At 40.1% G+C, this 23769-nt stretch overlaps 1 protein-coding gene across 1 annotated transcript in view; it reads right to left on the bottom strand.

Annotated features, from left to right (window-relative positions):
• Positions 1-23769, bottom strand: part of TTC29 (tetratricopeptide repeat domain 29) — a 178052-nt gene that overhangs the window by 93131 nt on the left and 61152 nt on the right. Inside the window, exon 6 of the mRNA XM_018552971.1 lies at positions 13789-13874. Within this exon, the coding sequence (XP_018408473.1) occupies positions 13789-13874 (86 nt within the window). The remainder of the gene's footprint in view (positions 1-13788; positions 13875-23769) is intronic.

Below are 23769 nucleotides of genomic sequence, written 5' to 3'. Positions count from 1 at the left end.
ATGATCTATTGGTGGAATCTAGACACCTTTGTAGTGTGTACACACCCAGCAGGTGTGTTGTGCAAAGCCCTGCATGAATTGCAAGGTGATGTTGTGTAAATTAGCTCTACGTTGTGTTGCTTGCGTTGATGAATGCAGGAATGTAAACACATGAGCTAACCATTTTTGTCTAAACTGTGAATAGCATTGTATATGCATCATGTGCATGATTTTTCCATATATGGCATTAGTGGAAATATGCTTTTAGAGACTTGCATGCCGCTATTAGAGCGGCGTGTAGCCTATGGCGCATGCTACACGATGCGCACGTACGTAAATACATAAAAACGCGCCATAACGGCGTGAAAATGTGACACGTTGCTCGTGTTTGGTTGATAAATACGTTTTGCTGTGTAAAAATGCACACGCACCTAGTGCGTGCGTGTGCTTAGGTTAGTAAATCACCCCCAATGTATCTCTTTGAGTGAAATGTATCAGACTTCTGATCGTCTGGGCCGATCAAAGACCTTTTAGTGACATCTGAATCTGACATGCTGTCAGGATCAGTCTCTAAGGTTATTATTAGCTGTTCCTAAGTTTGGAGCAGCCTAATAATAGCCACATTTTTTTTAAAAAAGTTATTTTTTTCAAGCAGTTATAGTGACTGCTTCATATAAACTGACAAAAAAAAGTATTTTTTTACTTTTTTTTACAAAGTGTAAAAAAAATAAAATAAAGTGTAAAACAAAATTAGGAAAATAAAAAGTATATATAAATATATTTTTTATACTATAATTATTATAACAACTTTCTAAAAAAAAATAATAATAATCAAAACTTGTGAAAAAAAGTGTTTTCTTCTAGTTTTTTTCCTCATTTTTTTATATTTTATTCAAACTAAGTGAACATGTTTGATATAATTATATAGCCCTATCTGTCCTCTAGAAAACAATATATAATAAGAATCACACAGCAAAAATGTAAAAGGTGTGTCAGTCATTTATGAACAGAAACTGAAAAAGTCATGAAGGGGTTAAAATAAAATCATATGATTTTGGTTACTTGCATGTGTATTATGTACCAAACAACAGAGACTTTATAGGACTTAGGAAGAAGAGAAAAATTTACAGTCAAGGAGATATTTTACAAATGGAAAACATTTAGCGCCACCTGGGAGTAGGCATCCTATAATGAGCAGAGAAAGGGGAATCTCTATATTCACGGAACAAAGGACCCTAGATGACAGGTAAGGATTTACAGGCACTTGAGAGCACCTATCTTCATAAGTCTACCATAGAAAAAGTGAACAACAGTAATACTTATGGAAAATTGCCATGACAAAATTACACTTAACGATGTTGCAACTTTAATAAAGACCGCATGGATGTTCCACTGTACTACAGAAACAATGTTTCATGAATTAATTATGGTAAATATACACAGCATTATGTCTGCAATATATCACAATGTATAACAAAATTAAAATCTCATCTCAACTGATAAGCCGCGTTTTGGGAGCACAATGAGAGGGCCTGCATTGTGATATTACGGTCTGTGCAACTTGAAGTCCTTGAAGAATTAATCAAATCCAATTTGTTTGAGAACATTCTACAGCGGAATGTCAACCACAGTTGAAATGCTGGGATGATATTATTCTGTGGGCAGGTTATGGACATTCAAGTATTTCTATATTCTTACCATGCAGTAAAAAGGCTTAAAACTAGTCCTCTTTGACCTCTGTAGTTGAAGGCACTGTGGAGCAATTTCATCCTCACAATTCTCAGCAGAAGCACTTACGTTGATTAACTTACTCTCTCAAGCAGCTAAACCCCTCCTGCTCCTCCCTCCCAGAGCTCCTGCTCTGTGCTTAGATTAGAAATTAGAAGACTAGAAGGCTGATGAGTCACTGCCTGAGAGAACAACTGGCCATAGATTCACTTTAGGTACCTTATTCAGGCAAGACATTCAAATGTTATGCAGGAACAGAGACAGTTTTGCATAGATGGATATTCCAAAATACTTTCTAATCTAATCTCTGGGTAGGTCTTTTTAGCAACTAAAGGAAGCTTTTGGTTCCCACATTCACACTTAAGCTGAGCATCTTGAGATATTTTTTGGGGTGCTTTTTGTGAGCGTTTGTACAGGTGTTTTTGTGCGCATTTCAACCACTGAAAATCTAGTTACTAGACAAAAAAACGCACATTTTATGCACATATTACAAGTGCTCCCATTGAAGTCTACTTGGCCCAAAATGCTCATGTGCTTTTTTAGCTGCAGGCATTTTGCTACAAGCGTCAGAGCTTTCGGATGTGAATATGAGTCATTAAAAACATTGGAATCCCTCCTGTTGATTGGTGTAGTGGTAAGGCATTTGAGCTACAACATGCTCAAATAGGAATGGGACCTACAGATTGCCCTATAATGTTGTTGTGTTTGTTAAAAAATGTCTGATTGTCAAAATGTCGTGGTCCGATGTAAGAGATCCAGGGCCCCCAAACCATTTCAAACTTGGTGCAAGTGTCCGACAAGATTGCTGTTAGTTGTTCGTTGATCATCGTATTAGTGATGCGATTTTTAACTCCCAGATAGCTGAGTACAGAGGATTTCCATGAATTGGCTATAGTTTGTTTAGTGGCCATAAAGATGTGGGAAATTAAACGTTGCTGATATTTACACATTCCTGTTATAGGTTTATGTAGAAGCGCCTCCCATGGGTTTGTACCCAGATTACATCCCAAAACAGTGTTGATTAAGGCATAAACTCAGATCCTATTAACGACTTGATTAAGCCCTGGTAAGAAAACCAGTGGAAAACTCACTTGAACTACATGAGCCATTGTACCCTACACTGTACCCTTTCATACCCTACTCCCCCCTTAAGGTGATAACCCTTTCACTATTACACTGCTGTCCCCCTAATAGTTTATGTTTCTTAATTTTTATCACCAAAGATTCAATACAAGACTTGCTCCAGGACCAATTTAAAGTCCTCTGTACAGACGATATTACATGAAAGGTTCCAATTGATGTTCTTTCTTTGCTCCAAATATTTTTTTGGGAATCGCAAATCTATTGACTTTATATAAATTTACCAGTAATATATATGTAATGTATGGATTAGTTGCTACGTCAGCATTGTCTTATACTGTAACATTGCATATTATCTGTAAATTAGATTGATAACGATAAATAAAAATAATTTGTGAAAAAAAATGTCTGATTGAATTTCTTATTGTTACTTAAAAAAAAATCTGATGACTTTTTTAAGTCATTCATGTAAAAATCCAGAGAACTCCTGATGGTTTGCATTGTTTTTCTCTCAATTATAATCTTCTTACTATAAAGTTAATTGTACTATATAAAAGCATACAACTGTATGCTCTTTCAGAAGGTAGTGGTCATTCTCTACTAAAAATAAAAAATATACAAACATTTAAGCAAGCCACCATCTTCTGCCCTGTTTACAGTGCTGCTATCAAATATAAAGAGATTGTTTGTGTCTCTTTCCAACTGAACACATCTGTCCAAAGCTATTACATATATCTGATTCTCTTATGGTTGTGTTAACACTACATGAAGGCTACAAAAATGTGGCAAAGGAAACAAACATTTTATAAAGCTGAAATAGTTATCAAACTGACAAAAAATCTGAAAAGTATCATTATAAATGCAAAGTAAATACAGCAGATTTTCTTAGCCATGTATTTGAATTAGGATTTGCTAAATATATTTATTTAATGGTATGTTTAAAATAGGAATTGACTGTGCTGCCCCAGTGCAACCAATCAGAGTCATTCTCCTTTTCTATCATTTTCACTGCATGTAAAATTATTTTTAGAAATATATAGACATTTCTTATTTGAAAAAACACTGACAAATAAGAGTAATTGTCTTCTGTCACTTTCTTAAGTTGTAGATAAAATAGTCAGTCACTGGAGAATTATCTCATTCACAAAGGTCCACTTTTCCCTTGACAACCACATCCACAAGGAGTGAGTAAAGTCAGAACAAAGTTAGAACTGCTGATGTACATATTTCTTCTAGGTTAGTAAATGAGAAGGAATTAAAGACACTGGATAAAAACACAGGTTTCCTCTGGCGTACTTCTTAATTTTCTCCCTGGGTCTTGCCATTCTTTAGCCCCAGTGGTGGAGATTATACAATACTGTGCAAAGGTTTTAGACAGGTGTGAAAAAAGTAAGAATGCTTTAAGAAATAAAAGTGTTAATAGTTTATTTTTATCAATGAACAAAATAGAAAGTAAATGAACACAACAGAAATCCAAATCAGATCAATATTTGGTGCCACCACCCTTTGCCTTTAAAACAGCATCAACTCCTCTAGGTACGCTTGCACACAGTTTCTGAAGGAACCTGGCAGGTAGGTTGTTCCAAACATCTTGGAGAACTAACCACAGGTCTTCTGTGGATGCAGGCTTCCTCATATCCTTCTGTCTTTTCATGTAATCTCAGACAGACTCAATGATGTTGAGATCAGGGCTCTGTGGGGCCAAACCATCACTTCCAGGACTCTTTGTTCTTCTTTACACTGAAGATAGTTCTTAATGACATTGCTGCTGCAGAATACATTTGGGGCCAATCACATGCCTCCCTGATGGTATGGCATGATGGATAAGTATCTGCTTGTATTTCTCAGCATTTCGGACATCCTTGATCCTGGCCAAATCTCCATTTACAGAAATGCAGCCCCAAACTTGCAAGAAACCTCCATCATGCTTAACTGTTGCCTGCAGACACTCATTATTGCACCACTCTCCAGCACTTAGGCAAACAAACTGCCTATTTCTACAGCCAAATATTTAAAATTTTGACTCATCAGTCCAAAGCACCTGCTGCCATTTTTCTGCACCCCAGTTCCTATGTTTTTGTGCATAACTGAATCGCTTAGCCTTGTTTTCACGTTGGAGGTATGGCTTTTTGGTCGCAAGGCCGCAGAAAGTGGCAGCAGATGCCCATGATTTCTCCATAAAGCGGACCTGTCGTCACTTCTACATATTTAAAGCTATGTAATAAAGTGAAGTAAAAAAGTTAGAAAAAGATAGGTTACAAATAGGGGTGCGGAAATTAACGATTAATCTGTCAATTAATCGTTAATTTCTTTGATCGATCAAAATTATTTTGATCGATCAAAGTATTCACCTCTCCGCCGGCTTCCGGGTCTTCCGTCGGAGATACGGTGACGTCACGGATATCGACGTCACTGGACTCCTCCCCCCTCCCCGAGTGGCTCTGTCGGCTAACGAAGGGAAGGGGGGAGGAGTCGAGTGATGTAGTTGTCCGTGATGGGTAACGAAGGGAAGGAGGGAGGAGTCCGTTGACGTCGATGTCCGTGATGTCACCGCACTCCTCCCCCTTCCCTTCGTTACCTGAACGGAATCACTTGGGTCGGTGAGTCTCCTGGTTTATGAGTGCATCGGATGTGAAAACCAAAGAGAGAAACAAGAGGGCGCAAAACTAGGTCAGCTGACTGCCTGGACTGAACATATCAGGGAAGGTGACAGGAACAATAAATATATATGTACAATGTACTTACTTATGTGGGTCTGGGAACCAGATGTGAACCGGCCTGTGAGGAGGATCAGGATGTCCAGAATTTATGTTGAATGGCGGCTGATATATTGCCTGAGGCTGCCGCCATTCAACATTCTGGACATACTGATCCTCCTCACAGGCCGGTTCACATCTGGTTCCCAGACCCACATAAGTAAGTACATTATACATATATATTTATTGTTCCTGTCACCTTCCCTGATATGTTCGGTCCAGGCAGTCAGCTGACCTAGTTTTGCGCCCTCTTGTTGTTCTAACAAGGCTGGTTAGACCGCACAGAGCCCTGCTACCCTGGTGAGGCCCCCTCAAAGCTCTGGTGAGACCCCCCTCTGTATGTGCGTTATAATTAATCGAAATTAGTCGATTAATCGATTTAAAAAATTCGATTAATCGAACAGGAAAATTTTAATCATTACCAGCCCTAGTTACAAACACTAAACACTCAAATGTTTAACACTGTACTGTGCAAGTGAAAACTAAAGAAGTTGATTCAGCCACCTGAGACATAGTCTAACAGTGGAAGGGTTAAAGAAAACATATGACCAATCAGATTCTGTAGAAACTCCTAATGAGTTCTCAACATTCTAGAGTGTCCTTAACTGATTATCAGAAAGAGTTCAGTCTACAGCTGGGAGATGCAGAAGTCATATGGGCAGCCCTTGTGTTTTTAGTATTAACTTTAGATGGTCTTTTATTAACAGCTAGTGATTCAAAACCTTAAAAGTGTACCCCCTTTCTTCAATAATTCCACTTGGTGGAGAAGTGCAAAAGAGACAGCTGCTCACTAGCACCAGATTGATGTTTATAGGAGAGAGGTCAAGGTGGTGCATCCTCTGTCTTGTAGGGGGAAGAGCCTTGTGCAGAATGACATACAGGCACCTGACTGGTAGAATAATGAGGCACCTGACTGGTAGATTTGGAAGGGCAACATTATTCTGAAAATATGGTTAAAGAACAAGCTAAAAATCAAAATTAAACTGGGTCAGATGGATCAGGCCTGATCAAGGTCAAACCTGAGTTCTGGTTCATCTCCTCTAGCATGCATATTATAACAGACTATAAAATAGTATGATATGTAATTCAAAATAAGATTTTATTAGATCCTATTGCAGAAGCCAAAATATTCAACACTGAATTTAATACTGGTACAATGCACAACTGTAACAGGCGCTGCTTTACTTTCTCTATTTTAGCCCATATATTTCATATTGGATTCGTTTAATCATAACGCCCTACCTCAGCAAGTCATCTCGCAAGAAGTTATTAAACTCTTCTGCACTACCGCACTGTCTTTTCAAGCTTAAGTAGTTTTCTGTCAATCAAAGCATAGGTCTCAGCTCTCCTCTCTTGAAGATCTAACTGTGAGATGAAATACTTTTAAGTAAAAATTATACATAAAAATGGCTCACTCTAAAATGCATAGGTGGGACTAAAGCTAGCTTGACATGAAAATGTCAGAGGCACAGTGTCACTGTTGTTTGTACACTGTCATAATGGTGCATAGAAATTGGATTGTGTGAAATTTGTCTCTGCCTACATTATTTTTGTTGCAATTATGGGACACATCAGTAAATTGTATTAAGGGTTTAGCTGCGTGTTCATTGAAATTAGGTTTAGATATCTATTATTTTAATGTGAATGGAGTTTTCAACAGCCATGAGTTTGCCTGAGCTGGAATGAACAAATCAATTCAAAGGCTCCAACATGTCTAAACAAAAAGCGATGAATGTATGGCAGCAGGAAGTGAGGACAGTCACGTGATTTGGGGGAGGAAGAGAGGGCACAATTTAAAATGTGGTAAACAAGTGAAGACCTGCCATGTGTTTTTTTTTGAAACGAGAAGAGAATGTTTCCAATAGTATAATATCCTAGGTAGTAGAAATGATTTTAACCCAGTCAAAATATATTCATTGCTGGACTTATGCTTGAATACTAAATATTACAAGTACAAACATAATCCCTATATACTTAGATACAACTGTATTACAGAATTCAATAAGTTACAGATTCAGATACTGGAATAACACTTGCTCACAATCAAAACAAAGGAGCCTAATATACTTGAATAACACAGTTATACAAAATACAGAAATTGACTTTTTGTACTGTGCAATTTATAACAGAGGAGATAGAAATGTGGATACTTAAATGGCAGGGAACTCCCTCTGGGCTATAGTTAAAACTCCCAGGCTGGGGTCTATTAACACAATATCTACCAAGAATACCAAGCTAATAGGCATATGGGAGAAGAAAATCATCCCATATGCAGCTGGAGTGTAAACAACTTAGAAAGTTTTTCAACAAGCACGTTCCCTGTGTTTTCCAAAAGTAGCAACAGAGAGAAACTCATATACCTAAAAAACTAACACTTAGGGCTTGTTCACACCAAATGCAGACCAGATCTGCATGAGTTTCTGCACATGCAGTGTGCCGCATTTTTGATGCGTTCCGGGATGTTTTTGGTAAAAAAACGGCCCGGAACGCAGTTTAGAATGGGCTTTTAGTGCATTCCAGGGCGTTTGCATGCATTTTTGATGCGTTGGCATGCATATTAGAGTGTTCCAGAGCAGGTAAAAGAGGGCTTGCTGCAGTTTTTTTACATGCTCTGGAACTGAACGCTGCGGTGTGAACTAGAGCCCAAAATACCATTGGAATATATTGGATGCAGTTTTGATCCGGTCTGTAACAGCTCTGCTCTGCTCCTGGAACGCGCTTGGTGTGAACAAGGCCTTAGGCATTAGCAAAGTGGCAATGCAGTGAAGCGTGCACATACTTATATACAAGGGAAAACTGATCAACAAACATACAGCCCAATAAAGGAGTACTGTGGAGCCAAGACTCACAAGTCCACCTACAGGGACAGGAGCACTCTTTTTAGAACAGTGAAGTAGAGATTTTGGATAGAGATAGTTTGAAAGCGTGCAAAAAAGGCCATGTATATTAAACTACAGAGGTAGGGACTTAAGATCATTTACAATGCAGCCCTAACATCTTTACCACAACAGTTATATAAATCCAGTTAAAATGGACGTATACTCAAAAAGTTAAGATGTAAAATACAGAAGGGTTACATTTGCCCAAGCAGTTCTCTGAATAATCTACCTCTTGTCTTGAATTCCTCCTAAAATATATCAGTGTACTACGTGCACTTGTGACTGTACTTGGGTTCTCTAGTTCTGTCGCCTAACAGCTGTATATATGAAGTGTGACTTCATCTAAGGCAGTGCTACCTCTGAATGCTAGTCAGGATATTTGGAGTGGGATTTGGTAATGTCATTAATGAACTGGTCGCTGTTTCCCTGAGGGCTTGCTAGAGAAGAAGCTGCACGTGAGGAACTACAGTGCAAGTATAGCTCCTCTTCTGCCTTAGGCTGGGCACATACCTTACAACCATCGCAAGACTTTTGTCTTGCGATGGTTGTAAGGTACTTAAAAAAACGTACGATCTGCCTATCTTGCATAGGCAGATCGTACTTGCGATGATCGCAAACCACGCCCCCTGAGGGGCGGGCTTCCGATGACCGCAATGCAGAACGGGCAGTGTGCGCTTGCGCACACCGGCCCGTACGGCTGTTATCGTACCGACATGTCACAAACCCACCGAAAATCGTACGATGCTCGGCGGGTTTTCGAACATGTCCGTAAGTTTAAAGTCGTGCGACCTTACAGTAGTAGAGGTTGCACGGCTTCCACACACCTTACGAGAATCGTACGATCGCGGGATTTCCCGCGATTATCGTACGATTATCGTAAGGTGTGTGGGGACCTTTATTCATTCTGTGGATCTGTGCTTCCTCCACTTGGATGAGTAGTAAAAAAAATTTGAAGGTTGGCAAGTTTAGTTGTGTTTGATATACTAACACTAAATAAAATTACGTGGGTCAACACAGACAATTCTTTCAGTCATTTTAATAAATGGCCTATTATACTAAACAAACATCATATGCAAACTAAACCCTATGTCAAATCAAGTCCTTTGCCCTGTCCTCCCTAATGTAACTCACAGATATTCTAAAACAATCACAAACTAAAAACATGTACACCCTAAGCAGAATCCAAGATTTGTAGATTTATATTTCTATACAACATTTACTTTTTTGGGGAAATTTTCATTGGGCCAAATGTATACTGCATTATATTTTTAAATTCATACATTAACACCAGACAGACAAATACATCTAATAGCAAAGGTAAACACATAAGCCTGTCAGCTAAACATATTTTGATAATCACTTTCATAAATCTCTCTTCTAAAGCTGTTCATGAAGGATATACCATTCAAAGCACTAAGATGTGCCTTATTTATGGTGTAATTCATTACTGGTAGTGGGAAGAGGTGTCTGGTCAGGTATGTAAAGGTCAGGAAATATCAAACAGCAGGCAAAGAAGAGATAATGATAACTAGCAGCTCTTGCTAATAACCTTCTCTGCAAAACAAAATTCATCTTCTACACAAATCCACTTGTAACTTGCAGATTTGAAAAAAAGAAAAAAATAAGGTTGACCTTTCAAAGAAACTATCACATTGACATTTCTACTATTGATATGCAAGGGGCAATGTTAGCCCCAAATGGGTGGAATTTGAGCAATTCAAAGAATCTAGGGATAGTTTTGGCAAATCGAAATTGCATAAAGCAGTACCTGTTTTGTCCCTGAACTTCAACCAGAGGTTTAGTTTAGTATAAATTGCATTTCTTTCTTGCTAGATCCCAACTTTAGAACCATTGTAGATGCCCAGAAACTATGCAGTCAGAAAGCAATTAAGTCAATAGATGCCCTTTCTCATTACAAGCCATAATTTGACTTTATAACATGATTTGGGTGATGCTATCCCTCCAAGCACATTGATGTGAAAGAAAAAATTTACTTTCTTGTAGAGTAAACAGATGATTGCAGGATCTCACTGTAGGAACATTCCTGCTCTGTGATAAGGAACACAATGTTTGCACATTAGTATCTATATTGCGCAGTTGTTTCAATTGATTCCCAGATCTGGAACAAAGCTTTTGGCACTTGCACAAGTCCTGAATGTCTTAGTTAATTGTTTCTCCAAAATAATTCTTAAAGTATATTTAAAGGCCAAACTTTTTGTTAAAGTTCAGTAAGAGAGTTAAAACCACTGTCATTTTTTGCCATATAATATCCCCTCTCAGTCATCACCTGAACTAGGGATGCACCTAAATTTCAGCCGCCGAAACATGTCGGCCGAAAATTGCACTTTTGGCAAAATGCCGAAAGTGCCATCTTTCGGCCGAAATAGCGGTGCATCCCTGGTTTCTCTACTCCCCTCTGGGCGCTGCTCTGTGTCCCCTCTGACACAGCACTGCGTCCAGCGGGAAGGAGAGAAACCGTCACAGGAGGGTGAGCGGTGCGGGGGAGGATAGAAATGCGAGTGGCCGGTGCTCATACTCCTGTGACAGATTAGGAGAGCGGTGATTGGGCGAGACGGCTGTCACAGGAGGTTGAGCTCTCCTCCCGACTCAGTGTGGGGGCTGAGACAGCTGTCAGCTGTCACAGGAGGCTGCTGCGGGGGAGGAGTTGGCTGTCAGAGGAGATCGAGCTCTCCTCCCCGCAAAGCTCACTCAGCCTCCTGTGACAGCGAGTTAGGATGGAGAGTGGGTACAAGCACTCAGCAAACAGTGATCGCTGAGTGTTTGTAAATAATTGAGGACATTGAGTAAACATACTGAGGGGAATTTATCAAAACTGGAGCAAACAGAATCTGGAGCATAGCAACCAATCAGCATCTCTCTTCAGTTTGCCCAGGTAAGATTTGAAAATGAGAGAGAAAAGCTGATTGGCTGCAGTGCAAATTTGCTCCAGATTTTGTCTGCTCCAGTTTTGATAAATTCCCCTCAGTATGTTTACTGTGTCCTCAATTATGAATAAATGGGAAGTGATCTACATCACTTCCTATTCATTCATGATTGTGAACATGGTAAACACAAGTTATGAATGAACAGGAACACTCGATATAGAGGCTTCCTGTTCATTTATAACAGGGACTACAGAAAAAGAGATTTTTAATAAAAATAAATAAATAAAAATATAAAAAATTTTGGTTTTGGCCTGACTTTATTTTTTTTTCCGGTTTCGGTTTTGAAAATTTCATTTCGGTGCACCTCTAACCGAAACACATGTCCACATTGGACACAGACAGCAATAAAAACTCTGAGGGGTTCTAACCCTCACCGTTGAAGCTGAACATAACTGGTAACTGAATCTAAAAGAAAAGTATTTCCTTTAGTTATACTTTAAGTACCTACAAAACGTGGTATTTTCAGAATTTCCATCAAATGAATTACCAAGCCAGAAATAATAGGTCAAGTCAATCCTGAAAACATGACTTGTTGGAAGACTTAAAGACTGGATTTGAAAAAGCATTGCCTTAGCTTACAACAAGACTCATGCGTGCTGAATTCATTTGATGTCATTATCTGGCACCCATCTCTGCATTAATTTTACCAGCTTGACTAGTGACATACAACCTACATACAACCTACATAGCAATACTACATGGGCCTCTTTAAATACGCAACCCTCCTTTTTTCTTTGAGTAGAAACATTAAAAGGAAAAATAAAAATAAAAAATAGTTTGAAGCCATAACTAGGCAGGTATCATACCCGTTTTGCATACTGCACTGGTACCGCTCATTTCCATAAAACTCTGGCCATCACCCAGGCAAAAAGCTCAGTCCATGTAGTCACATTCCCACGCCGATACAGACATGACTGCTGCCCCTCTAAAAGGATGAGTTCTGGTGTTGGTCTGTAAATGCCTACAGTTATTCTGCTAATGCTACTTGGGAGGGGTAGGGTTATTAGTTAATCAGTGATACTACTATAGGTTGTGAGAGCATTATAACTAATTCATGCAGGTGACAATCTAGAATTGGCAGTAGCCTCCTTTGGTATACATATTTCTTTGGCCATGGCCTAAATAACCTATTCAAAAACCTATGATGGAAGTAAACCGTAAAGGAAAGATATAGAAAGAAGAGAAAAAGGAAACAACAGCAAATGAAGCAAAAGCAACCTAAAAATCTGGGGATAGTGATTCCACATCACTATCGCTATTTTCCACATCACTATCGCTATTTTCAAGCTGCTCAAAAACCACTTTTGACCTCAGCGGACGCTTGTTTGATGCCATGCATGCTCTCAAGTTTTCCAGGCAGATAGAATAGTAAAAGTGCAGGCAGAACACTGGTAATATCTCTAGGGACAAAGCTGAGGTGAAATAATTTGTTACAGTAACGTAATAGCATTGTTTTCGATGTATTACAATGTATTCTGTATGTATTGGGTGCTTTTACGTTTGAATTTCCCGCCGGATCTGCCTCCCTACGACGCTGACGCTAGCGTACACTGGAGACGGATGCCGGCATCGGGCGAAGAAGACGCTGCGGGAATCGTGGGACGAGGTGAGTGTGAATTCAGGGTATTCCCGAGTGTGGCTCGGGGTTACCGCTCCTGGTAAGGAAATTTAACCCCGAGCCACGCTCGGGAATACCTCCAGGGAGGTTAAACCAGTGTACCACTGGTACACTGTTTTTCATGCAGACAAAAAACATAACATACATGTTACACATTTGTGGATATTGATTGTTGGTGTAAGACGTACTAATAGCAGCATCTCAGAAACTTCTAGGAGGTTTATACCATATACTGTATACTCTACCTAGTTTACAGAAAATGGTATGAAAAGCCAACAACATCTAGTAAGAGGTAGTTCTGTGCACGAAAACCTCTTGTGCATGTAAAATAATGTATTATGGTCAACGTGTTCAAACTGACAGAGCCTGCAATGCTGCTCAATATTCCACTATTTACAGCACTGGTGTAAATAAAGGCATTTCTCTAAGCACAACACTTAGAACCATAAAAAATATGGACTACAGCAGCAGAAAACATTGATGGCATCCACTTGTTTGAGCTAAAAACAGGAAATAAGCCTATAGAGGGCATGGGATAGCCTGGCCTAAGGAATCTCAGCTTCTTATGTGGCATTGAATAAATACCTAAGGAATGCTTTTACACTGCAAAGAATCCGGACTGTTCTAAAGGTAAAAGAGGGTCCAGACATGCACTAGATAAGTACACTTAATAAAGTGTTTAACAAGTGTATAAACAAGGGTTAAGGTCAATTCCTAGTTAATGTGATTGCCCTACAAGGCTGTAGCTTGGTTCCTTCCTGCATAGATGGAAAGAACCTAGGGTATTAACACATAATACTTACTTTCATAGCAGTCTGGGGATTTCCAGACGAAATATGTGCCATCCCCAGTCTATAAGCAGCTCCTCCTTCCAATTTTTTATCATGAGCTGAAAAAAAGAGATGATATGAAAGTTAGCTAGAAATATGAAAATAGTTATTTTTCAAATTTCATATACATGTTACTTTACAGGTCTCAATTGTCTTCCCAACAGCAATGATGTCCGTAAACATTATCCTCCTTTTTCTTCTCCTTTGTTAATTTTCTTCCACTCCCCCAATTCCTCCAGTGGACTGCCCCAACCAGATAACTCTACTTTACTTAATCTTATATACCTATTAGGATTTCGTATGCCACATTAACACAACGGGTACCAATACTTCTACTGAACCCTATAAAATTCCACCTTACAATGTCCAGGTTCTTAAACCTTCACTATAGTAATCCAAAGGTTTTCATTTTAAAGTGACATATTATTATTAAAACAAGAAATTCTGCTCTGCAAGAAACACTTTTTTTTTCCCCTAGTATATTAAAAAGAAACGCTTTTGGGTGAATGTCATTTGCACAGCACTACCACAACTCGATGGCACTCACCAGCTCTATCTAGTGGCGGTATTGCTGTGTGAACAACATCCACCCAGCTATACACAGGGCAGAAGATTTACGAATCAGCGTGTTACTGTTAAATTCATCCTACCTTAATTTTATGAAATAGACTAAAACATTTAACATTTGTTTCATGGAAATTCCTCAGTTTTTATCCATCCTGTCAATAACAAGGCAGCCCACAAAGTCACTATGATAGAATATTACACTGTCCTCACTGCTCAAAGTAATAAAACATGTAACAAACATTTAATCTTAAATGAACAAACGCTCTAAACCGTGGAAAAATATATAAAAGAAAACCTAAGAGCATTATGCAAACTGACAGTGCATTTGAACAAGCTTTAGACTGATATCCACAAAATGTGATACCAATTTTATACGGTATGGCAAGTTTGAAACCTTATTAGTGTGACAACAAAATGCTTGAATGCTCACCTTCCTACCTTCTTGACCTTTTGATGCTATAATTTCCTAAAATCCCCTGCAATTCTCTAAATTCACACATTATCCTTTTATTGATCATTAACAAAAGCATTTAAAAATCAAAATAATATCAGCATGCAAGACCTTGTGGCTTTCCATTCAAATAGGCATGGTCGGTCTGAGTAAAAGGCTGTGCTCATAGCTCTTGACCTTAACAAAGCCTTCGACACCTTATCCTGGGATTATTTATTTTATGTACCTCAGAGATTCAGCTTTGGTAAAAAATGCCTTACATCCTTAAAAGCAATTTACTCTTTCCCTAGAGCCAAATTCACTGTTAAAGGCTTCCAGTTCAAGGACATACTCATTTGTAGGGGCACCAGACAAGGTGCCCCTCTTCTCCATCCCTTTATCTTAGCTTTAGAGCCTCTAGCTAAACTTTTAAGGCCAGACGCCACCATTAAAGCCTTTAATGTGGCACAACTAGATATCAATGTTTACTGTTTGACGATGTTTAACTGAACACAATTTACAGCTTTTCCAAATTTATTTCCCTGAGAATTTCTACATTATTTCAATCCTTAGGACAAAATCTCTATGTCCAAAATTTTGACCCTTATTGTCCCCAACTCAGTGATCATATTACATAATTTTGGCTTAAAATTGCACATTACATAATCTTTTGAAATTAGCTAATCCCCACTGCAAATAATCTTTAGAAGATTTCAAATCTATTAGATGTAACTGGTATAATCTGGAATAATCTAAAAGGCAATATTGAAACCTATTATACTCCTTTTGTTCTTTTCCAGTATCGGTTTCGTGTGTTTTACAAGGCCCAAAAACATTCCAGCATGTCCAGGTCAATTAAGACAGCAGAATTAATAGGCATACAATATACAGTATATGATTTACACACATATATACTGTATGATAAAGATGGACTGCGCTCTGTTAAATTGTTGACAATAAAACATTGATGCTTTAAGTTATCTCCGCTGCAAGGCCCATGAGTGCCTCTATACCTACTTTCTATATATAGATAATATATCATTATTTCTATCACTATCAATAAATACAATATATTGTAGATATTTCCTTGGATCATCTAAAGGCTTATAAGTCAATGAAGGATTTCTTATTTTTGTCTTTCTCTCTTTTTCTTGTTCTTCTTCCATTGTTTTTGTTTTTTCACTTTCTACTGTATTTTTCAGAAAACTATTATTGTAGAGGATAAAGAAAAAGCTAAACTCCCAAATCCATATATCTTAACAAACTGTCCAATGCCAGATATCTGTTATCCAGTTATGCCCAAAGAAAACAAAGACAGATAACTGTTACATCAAGCATCGATATTTGAGTACTAAAAGAATTAAGCTTAGCAATTGATAATGCTTTTCTTAGACTCTTTTTCAAGTCCCACAAGACTGGCAATGCCGACAGATGCCAAAGGATTTGTATTTCTGTTCATTCAGTCCTGACATTTACATAACTCTGTCAATATGGCACAGCCCTGCTTAAAAGGGGAGGGGACCTGATTGTTCTGTGCTGCGGTTTTACTTTTACTTACATGTCTCCCCCTTCCCCACCCTGTGCCTGGAAAAGGAAAGGACAAGCAGCACACTAATATACTCAGCTCTCTGTCACCAAAACCACAAAAAACAAGTCAAATTCAGGTACTTACACTGCTAGCATTAAGCTGTAGTCCACCATTAGGTTTGGATGTTAAAAAAATACCATTGATATGATATATATATTTTACTAAAGTATTTTATACTGTTTTTTTATAATGACCTGCTACAGAGGTTGATGAAGCAGGGCTATAGGGAGAATGTTTGAACATAGATAAAAAAGTAACTAAACAAAACAAATGGCTAGAGCACTCATCAATTCATAACTAGATTTAAAGTAAGGCGCACATGGAAGGGCTTTACACAGTTTTTTTTTTTTGCAGGCTAGGTGGTAAGTGTGCTGGGAAATCTTTTGCTTTTATAGGTAAACAGTAGTTGAAAGATAGAAGACAAAGTAGAACAGGTGTAAATAGAAACCCTGAAACCTGTCCATTTCCAGGAATATAGCTATGACTCTTTGAAAAAATGAGGTTTGTTAAGGAGTGCAAAAGTCTTCTAATATTTGCAAGGATGTTGGGACGTTTGACATGAAGGAGGGTGGAGGAAAAAAACTAGATTTCAGTTGGTAGGCTTGGAATACAACCGGCTGGACCCAAATGCCTGGAATATCCTGGGACAAGATGACCACAAGATGTCCCCCCCACTCTGACAAGTGGGGTGCCCCCTTATGTTTCTGACTTCCAGAGAGAAACAAAAGGAACTCTTCTTAGCCTTAGGAGTACAGGGGTTCCCAGATGGTGGTTTCCTTTCTTTTTCTGGGTATTTTTTCTCCTGTGACCTCCTTGATGGAGTTGTACACACACATACAAAAGGCATTTCTTGTACTGATGCTCCACAGGTGAACATTTGAGCCAAAGTGATATTCTCATGTGTATCACGAGGAGGCCAATTCTGGATACTTGACATCTAATTTGGTAGCCCATGAACACAATAAAGGACAGTGCAAAAAGATCCATTATGATAGATTCAGGACTCAGGGACAGGATCTGTCTTGGATCAGATGGCTCAGAGGTCTAGCGGATGGACACGGTTGCAATGGCAAGTTGTAGAGCAGGGCCTGTGAGGGAGAACAAGGCCTTAGAGAGGGCTTCTAGGGGATGTCTTCCACAGGGATAGTTAAAGTTTTGTTAAGACAAGAAATGGCCAGGTCCAGTACAGGAACAGTCCACTTATTTAGGAATTCTTTTCCCATAGGATATTGCTGGCAAAACACATTAAGGAGGAGCAAAAGCTCTATTTGGATTAGGCCAATCACTATACAAGACCAGTTACAATAAGTAATACACTGAAAAAGTCATAAGAGGCTGGAGACCAGGGTAATAATGTTAGGCACAGCTGACACAGAGAGTTCCAGGTCAAGGCATGTGCGGACTGCAGCAATAAGGACTAAAATTGTATCTTTAAGTTTTGACGTTATGTCTGCAGACTGAGGCTTCTCTTGTACCAACTCCTCAAATAAAGATAGGGCACAGTCCTAATGATAATGCTTGGTTGACTGTTCAGAAGCAACAACATCCCCCGGTAATTCAGAGAATCTGGTGTGGAAACACGATTGCAGCCCGATGTCACACTTCCCTATGATATGATCTGGCGCTGGGTTTTGCCTCCTGTCCGAGGTGCTCAGATTCCTGCCAATCCTCTGTGTTAAAAGACCTGCTTACTTGTTGCTCTGCGTTTGAGCAACGAGTCTTTACACTTGGCCAGACCCCCTGTGTATCGCTGGATCCCTGCTACTTACCTGCTTTGTTTCCTGTGTGTCCTTTGTGCCCCAGTGAGATCCTGCACATCCAGCAAGTGAATTGTTATTATCTCCTTCAGTGAGCTCTTGCACCTGTGCTTACCTGTGAGTCTGTCCTCCTCCTGTGTAGGTGCTTGTTCTACGCAGCCTCGCTCTCAGGAGATTTCCGGTTTGCCGTGTTGTTGCTGACACTCTTTTGTTCACCAGTGTTCCGATCACACTATTGTTTGGACTTCTACCTTAGTATCCCTCGGCATCCAGAACTGCTGTCTGTGTACAGGTTTCAACTCTGCCTGCTTTTGTATCTAGAACCTCGGTGCTGCAACCAGTTTTCTGTGTCTGTATGAATGTGCTAGAGGGCCGCACCTGGAAGGTGTCTGGTAGTGCAATCATCCTCACCATTGGAGGCTCTGTGGAAGACCTACATCTCTTCAGCTCGCTAATCCAACCCGCTCTGTAAACCCCCAGAGCCTACCTTCCTCATTTTTTTTCTCATAAACTCATAGCCATAGTGGCTGGGAACTCCTCTTCCCTAAATAAAATCAAGGAAGGATTCACCCCTGAAGGGGATAAGGAAGTGCAAGGTACAGTGATCCAGCCTATCGATATGGGTCATACTGCTGCCTACGGGGGGGGGGGGGGGGGCTTGGAAACTGGCAAAACAAACAAATTGTGGTATAGCCCCTCCCACTACCAGCATGCCTTTTGTTCTGTAACAAAGCAGTGCTGAGAATAAGTGTTTAAAGTAGAACTATGAGGTGAGTGCCTTTCACTCACCTCATAGTTCTAGCCGACCTGTGACCATGAGACTGTCACAGGTCGGCTCAGTAGATCGGGAAGTGAGCGAACACATACCGGCGTTCGCTCACTTCTCGATCCTGTCACGGCTCTCTGCCGTGACAGGGGAGGGGCTGGATTCCCCCCTCCGATCCTCCAGCGCTGACTGGTGGAACGGACAGGGAAGGGGGCGGGTACAGCCAGCTGTCACTCACGCAGCTGGGCGGATCCAGACACAATTGTCGGGATCCGCTTCAGATGCAGCGTCTCAGTATACCACGAGCTGTAGCTCTCGGTATACTGAGCTTAGGGTGACGGGAGGACGCTAGGACTATGGGGAAAAGCCCTAACCCCATAGTTCTCCTTTAAACACAGAGGAGTGGGACCTGTGTCACTCACTAAACTTGAATAAAATAATTTATGGTGAGTGCAAAAGTCCTGTTTTCTTTTTCATTCATTGAGACACAGGATTAAGTAACATTTAGGATGTCCGAAAGCAGTGTGCAACACAAAACAAAAGTCTAGCAAGCCAAACTAAAAAAAACTGTGGACTGCCTGCAGAGAATGTGTGAGCAGAAGATAAGGTGGCAGCCTTGCAAATCAGGGAAACAGTTGACTGGTGAAAAAAAGCCCAAGAAGCACTCATAAATTTAGTAGAGTGTGCCTTGACAGGAAAGGGTGAAACATCCTTAAGATAAGCTTAAATGATGATTTGTCTATGCCACCGAGAAGTGGTAAAATGAGAAGATGGCTCCCATTTACTGGAACCATCAGGGATGACAAAAAAGGAGTCAGTTTTTCTAATGAAGGCAGCGGCTTTGAGGTAGACTCGCACAGCTTAAACTACATCCAGACAATAGAGAAAAACCTCCTTCTGATGTACTGCGGCAGAGGGATGGGAGGACAATGTACTAGTTATGGAGAAAAGCTAAGACCACATTGGAACCAGTTTGACCTTGTGCAAGACCAGAAAAGTTCTCACTGGAGTAGGCCAACAGTTCAAAAACAGTTCTCCCAAAGGTGATAGCAACAAGTAAATCATGTCAGTGAGTGTGGAGAGGGGGATAACCCTGATAGGTTTAAGGGTCTTTTTTTAAGTGGACCAAGATTGCAAGTGCTGAGATCTGACCTTTAATAGTACTTAGAGCCAGTTGTTGATCCAGGTCTGATTGTAAAAAGGTCAGGATTCGTCCCACAGTGTGTTTTTTGGGATGAAAGTGTCTTTTCTCACACCAAGCAAAGCATGCCTTCCATGTGATGGTAGAACTTACAGAAAGCAGACTTCCTAGCTTTTAACATCAAGGGGATTACCAACTATGAGAGGCAGGATGGTAAATCGGCCCTTGGGACAGAAGATGTAATTGATTTTGAAGGGTCCATGGAGCATCTGCCATTAGTCTGATCTGGTCAGAGGACACATCCACCTGGCCCAGCCAGAGCTATGAGAACCACTGGAATACCACCAATTCAATCTTGCAGAGCAGATGAGGAAGAAGTTTCAGGAGAGGAAAATAATGATAAGGTCGTACTGGTCCCATGGAGCCACCACAGTGTCCACAGCTTCCACCAAAGGATCTCTGTACCTGGAGATAAACCAGTTTGTGGTCGAATATAAAGCCTAGAAGGTCTACATGTGGCATCTGCTACCTGTGGAACAGGATCTGGAAAACTTTTGGTTGTAGGGACCACTCCCCTGTGTCCAGGCATTGCTGACTGAGGAAGTCTGCCTGCCAGTCGTAAATGCCTGGAATGTGAATGGTGGACAAGGCTGGAGTGTGAAAGTCTGCCGGGACAAAATCTTTTCTACAGCAAGACTTCTGTTTCCTCTTTGATGGTTGATGTACACAACTGCTGTGGCTTTGTCCCACTGCATTCTGGTTGGGAGACCCTCCAGTTGAGATATCCACAGTTGTAAAGAAAACCAAATTGCTTGAAGCTCCAGAATGTTTTTTGGAAGTTCAGATTCCTCCAACGTCCAAGTCCAAGGATTTTTCCCCAGCCTGTGAGGCTGGCATCCTTTGTGATAATCTTCTAAAGGATTAAAAATAACTATTTTCTCAACTCCAGAGCTAGATCCCTGAGCCAACAGGCTAAAGACAACCTGGTCTTTGGTATCAGGCGATTTGTCAAGCAGTCAAGGGGGAATCTGGGCAAACCAGACTGCCTCTAAGGAGGCTACCATCAGTCCCATGACACTCATTCAAAAGCGAAGAGTAAGAATAACTCTTGGAAAAAAGGGTCTAAGTCTGAGAATGAAGAGTTCAAAGATTCCCTCCTGGAAGAAAAATTATGGCTTGCATTGTGTCAAGGAACAGACCCAGATACTTCGAGTGATGGATTGGCCCCATTGCAGACTTCTGAAAGTTCAGGATCCAACCAAATCTTTTTAAGGTCTGAATTATCATTTCCACATTGTTGGCCAGGGTCTCTGCTGACAGATCCCTCAACAGGAGGTCATCCATATATCCCATAACGAGGATGTCCTGGGAGTGTAGCAAGGCAAGAACAGGGGCTAGAACCTTGGTGAATACACATGATGTGGAAGAAAGACGGAATGGCAGGGCCACAAACTGGAAGTGTTGAGGATGCACAGCAAGACACAGAAATCACTGATGCACTGGAAAAATGGGGACATGCAAGTATGCATCCTTGATATCTACAGAGGCCACAAAGTCTCCCTCATGAGGGGAGGCTATGCAGACTTGGTGGATACCACACTGAATTTTCTGGACTGAATGAAGGCATTTAGGGTCTTGAAATCCAAAATGGAGCGTAAACCTCTTTTTTGATTTGGAACTGTGAAAAGACTGAAATAAAATACAATTCTTAAAACCTTTCTGAAAGAGGAACTGGGGCAATAACCCCAGGTTCCAGAAAAGATACAAAGCCTGCATGGAGGTCTGCTAATCTCACATAGAAAGACATGAAGCGAGGAGGGGGTTGAGAGTGAAATTCTAGCATGTAGCCTATTAAAACCACTTCCCATGCCCAAGCATCTGAGATGTTGTTTGTCCAAATGTCTGCAAAGGCTAACATATGTCCCCCCACTTTAGAAAGTGGGGATGCTCCTTCACGTCGAAAAGGACTTGTCTGCTGGTTTGGGTAATTTCGGGGCCCAGATTTTGCAGTGAAACTGGGCTCTTGGCTTAGGTTTTGTCATAGAGGCTGATGCCTGGGGGTAACAAAAGGAACTCCTTTTTTACATCAAATGAGGGATTTTTGTTCTTTGCTTGAGGCCTAGGCCTTCCCTTTGGGATAGATGATTACTGTCATCTCCAGTAACATTTCTGATGAGGGTGTCTGAAGCAGCTATGAAGAGATGCTCACCCTTGAGTTGCTCAACAAACTCTTTTTAGATTCCTGTTCTGCAGACCAACATTTCAACCAAAGAGTTCTCTGCATGTTCACTGATAGGAGACCCATCTCTTTTTAATGGATCAAAGCCAGAGAGACCTGATTCAGACAAACTGCTCCTCTTATATTTGTCATCTGACAAAATGCACCACGTGTGAAGCAACTTAATTTGAGTATATTAGGTGAACCCTTGGGGTACTCATGAACTGACTAGTAGGAACAGGAGAGGTTCCAATGGTCAGAGGTGTCCAGAGGTGTAGGTGGCAGCTAGGACTAACTGGGTTGGAACAATATGTCCCTTGCAAATAGGAGCAATAGCTGGAAGATGCTACCACCGACCGAAGGCAGAAATAGAGTGCGGGGTGTTACAGTGCAAAATTTCACCTAGTGACACAGCACTCAATTTCTCTGTGGTTTAGCTCTTCTCATTGAAACTAACAGAAAAACCGGGCTAAAAATAGTACCCAACAGTCCCACTAATTTTATAGTAGCTCCCAATGCTAAGCCAAGAGGTCTGGAAAGTGTTACAAGCAAAGCCCAGTGCCTATAAATAATATTCCAGGCAGATGCCACAGTTTTTAGTCCAGTGGGGTCTTGGTACAACTTCCAAACTTTTGCTGAAAATAAACAGGTTCAAATAGCTGCACAAAGAAACCAGCTCAGCAGCAAGTAGCACGAAGAAAGAAATACACTGGTAATACTGGTTACTTTTTTTTTATGGCTAGTGTACAAATCCTTTTGGCAGTAACATAACCCAAATGTCAATCAATCCAGTATCCCTTAATAAACAAAAAAGAAAAAAAAATTCAGCCTTGACTATAATAAACAAAGAAAATGTATTTCTATATTTACCTGCAGTGCCACCTATTGTTGAAATTTGGTACTGCTGTTCCTGCACTCAGTGCAGGCAGGCACAGCCTACTTCAGAGTGAAAAAACTGCTCTCCATCACAGCAAGCTGCATGAAGTGGTCATCGCTGGCAGGATCAGCAGGTACTTGTGAGATTTTCAGAAAACTGAGGGAAAATTGTACGTACAGATACACTTACAATTTTATTCAATGGGAGTACATAGCTCTAATTTAAGGAACATAGTAGTAAATGCAAACAACAACAACAACAGAATAGAGGGTTCCTAACAAGGGCAGGCATGGTTCCTTTAGCCGGTGGCATGGGGTACTGGCTGTCGTAGCAATCACGTTGATTAAAATATTTTATGAAATATTATTATTTATTAATTAATAGTATTAAATGTACATAATGTATTAAAATAAAATGTTTAGTTTTATAAACAAAGTTCAAAACAAATGTACAAATAGATATATAAATACAAAGCATGTAAATACAGACTCATTATTTCTTTTTGTCCCTGCAAATGTGATGCAAGGAAGCCTGCTTTACAGAAAGTTAATATATTGACAAAATTTGTCTCTGAAATGGAAGCAAATGATCACCTAGACAAGCATTTCAC

Source organism: Nanorana parkeri, unplaced genomic scaffold (genome assembly GCF_000935625.1).
Source record: "Nanorana parkeri isolate BGI_ZX_2015 unplaced genomic scaffold, ASM93562v1 scaffold104, whole genome shotgun sequence".
Taxonomy (NCBI): Eukaryota; Metazoa; Chordata; class Amphibia; order Anura; family Dicroglossidae; genus Nanorana; species Nanorana parkeri.
Note: the sequence above shows the minus strand (reverse complement) of the source record. Positions and strands in the feature narration are given on the sequence as shown.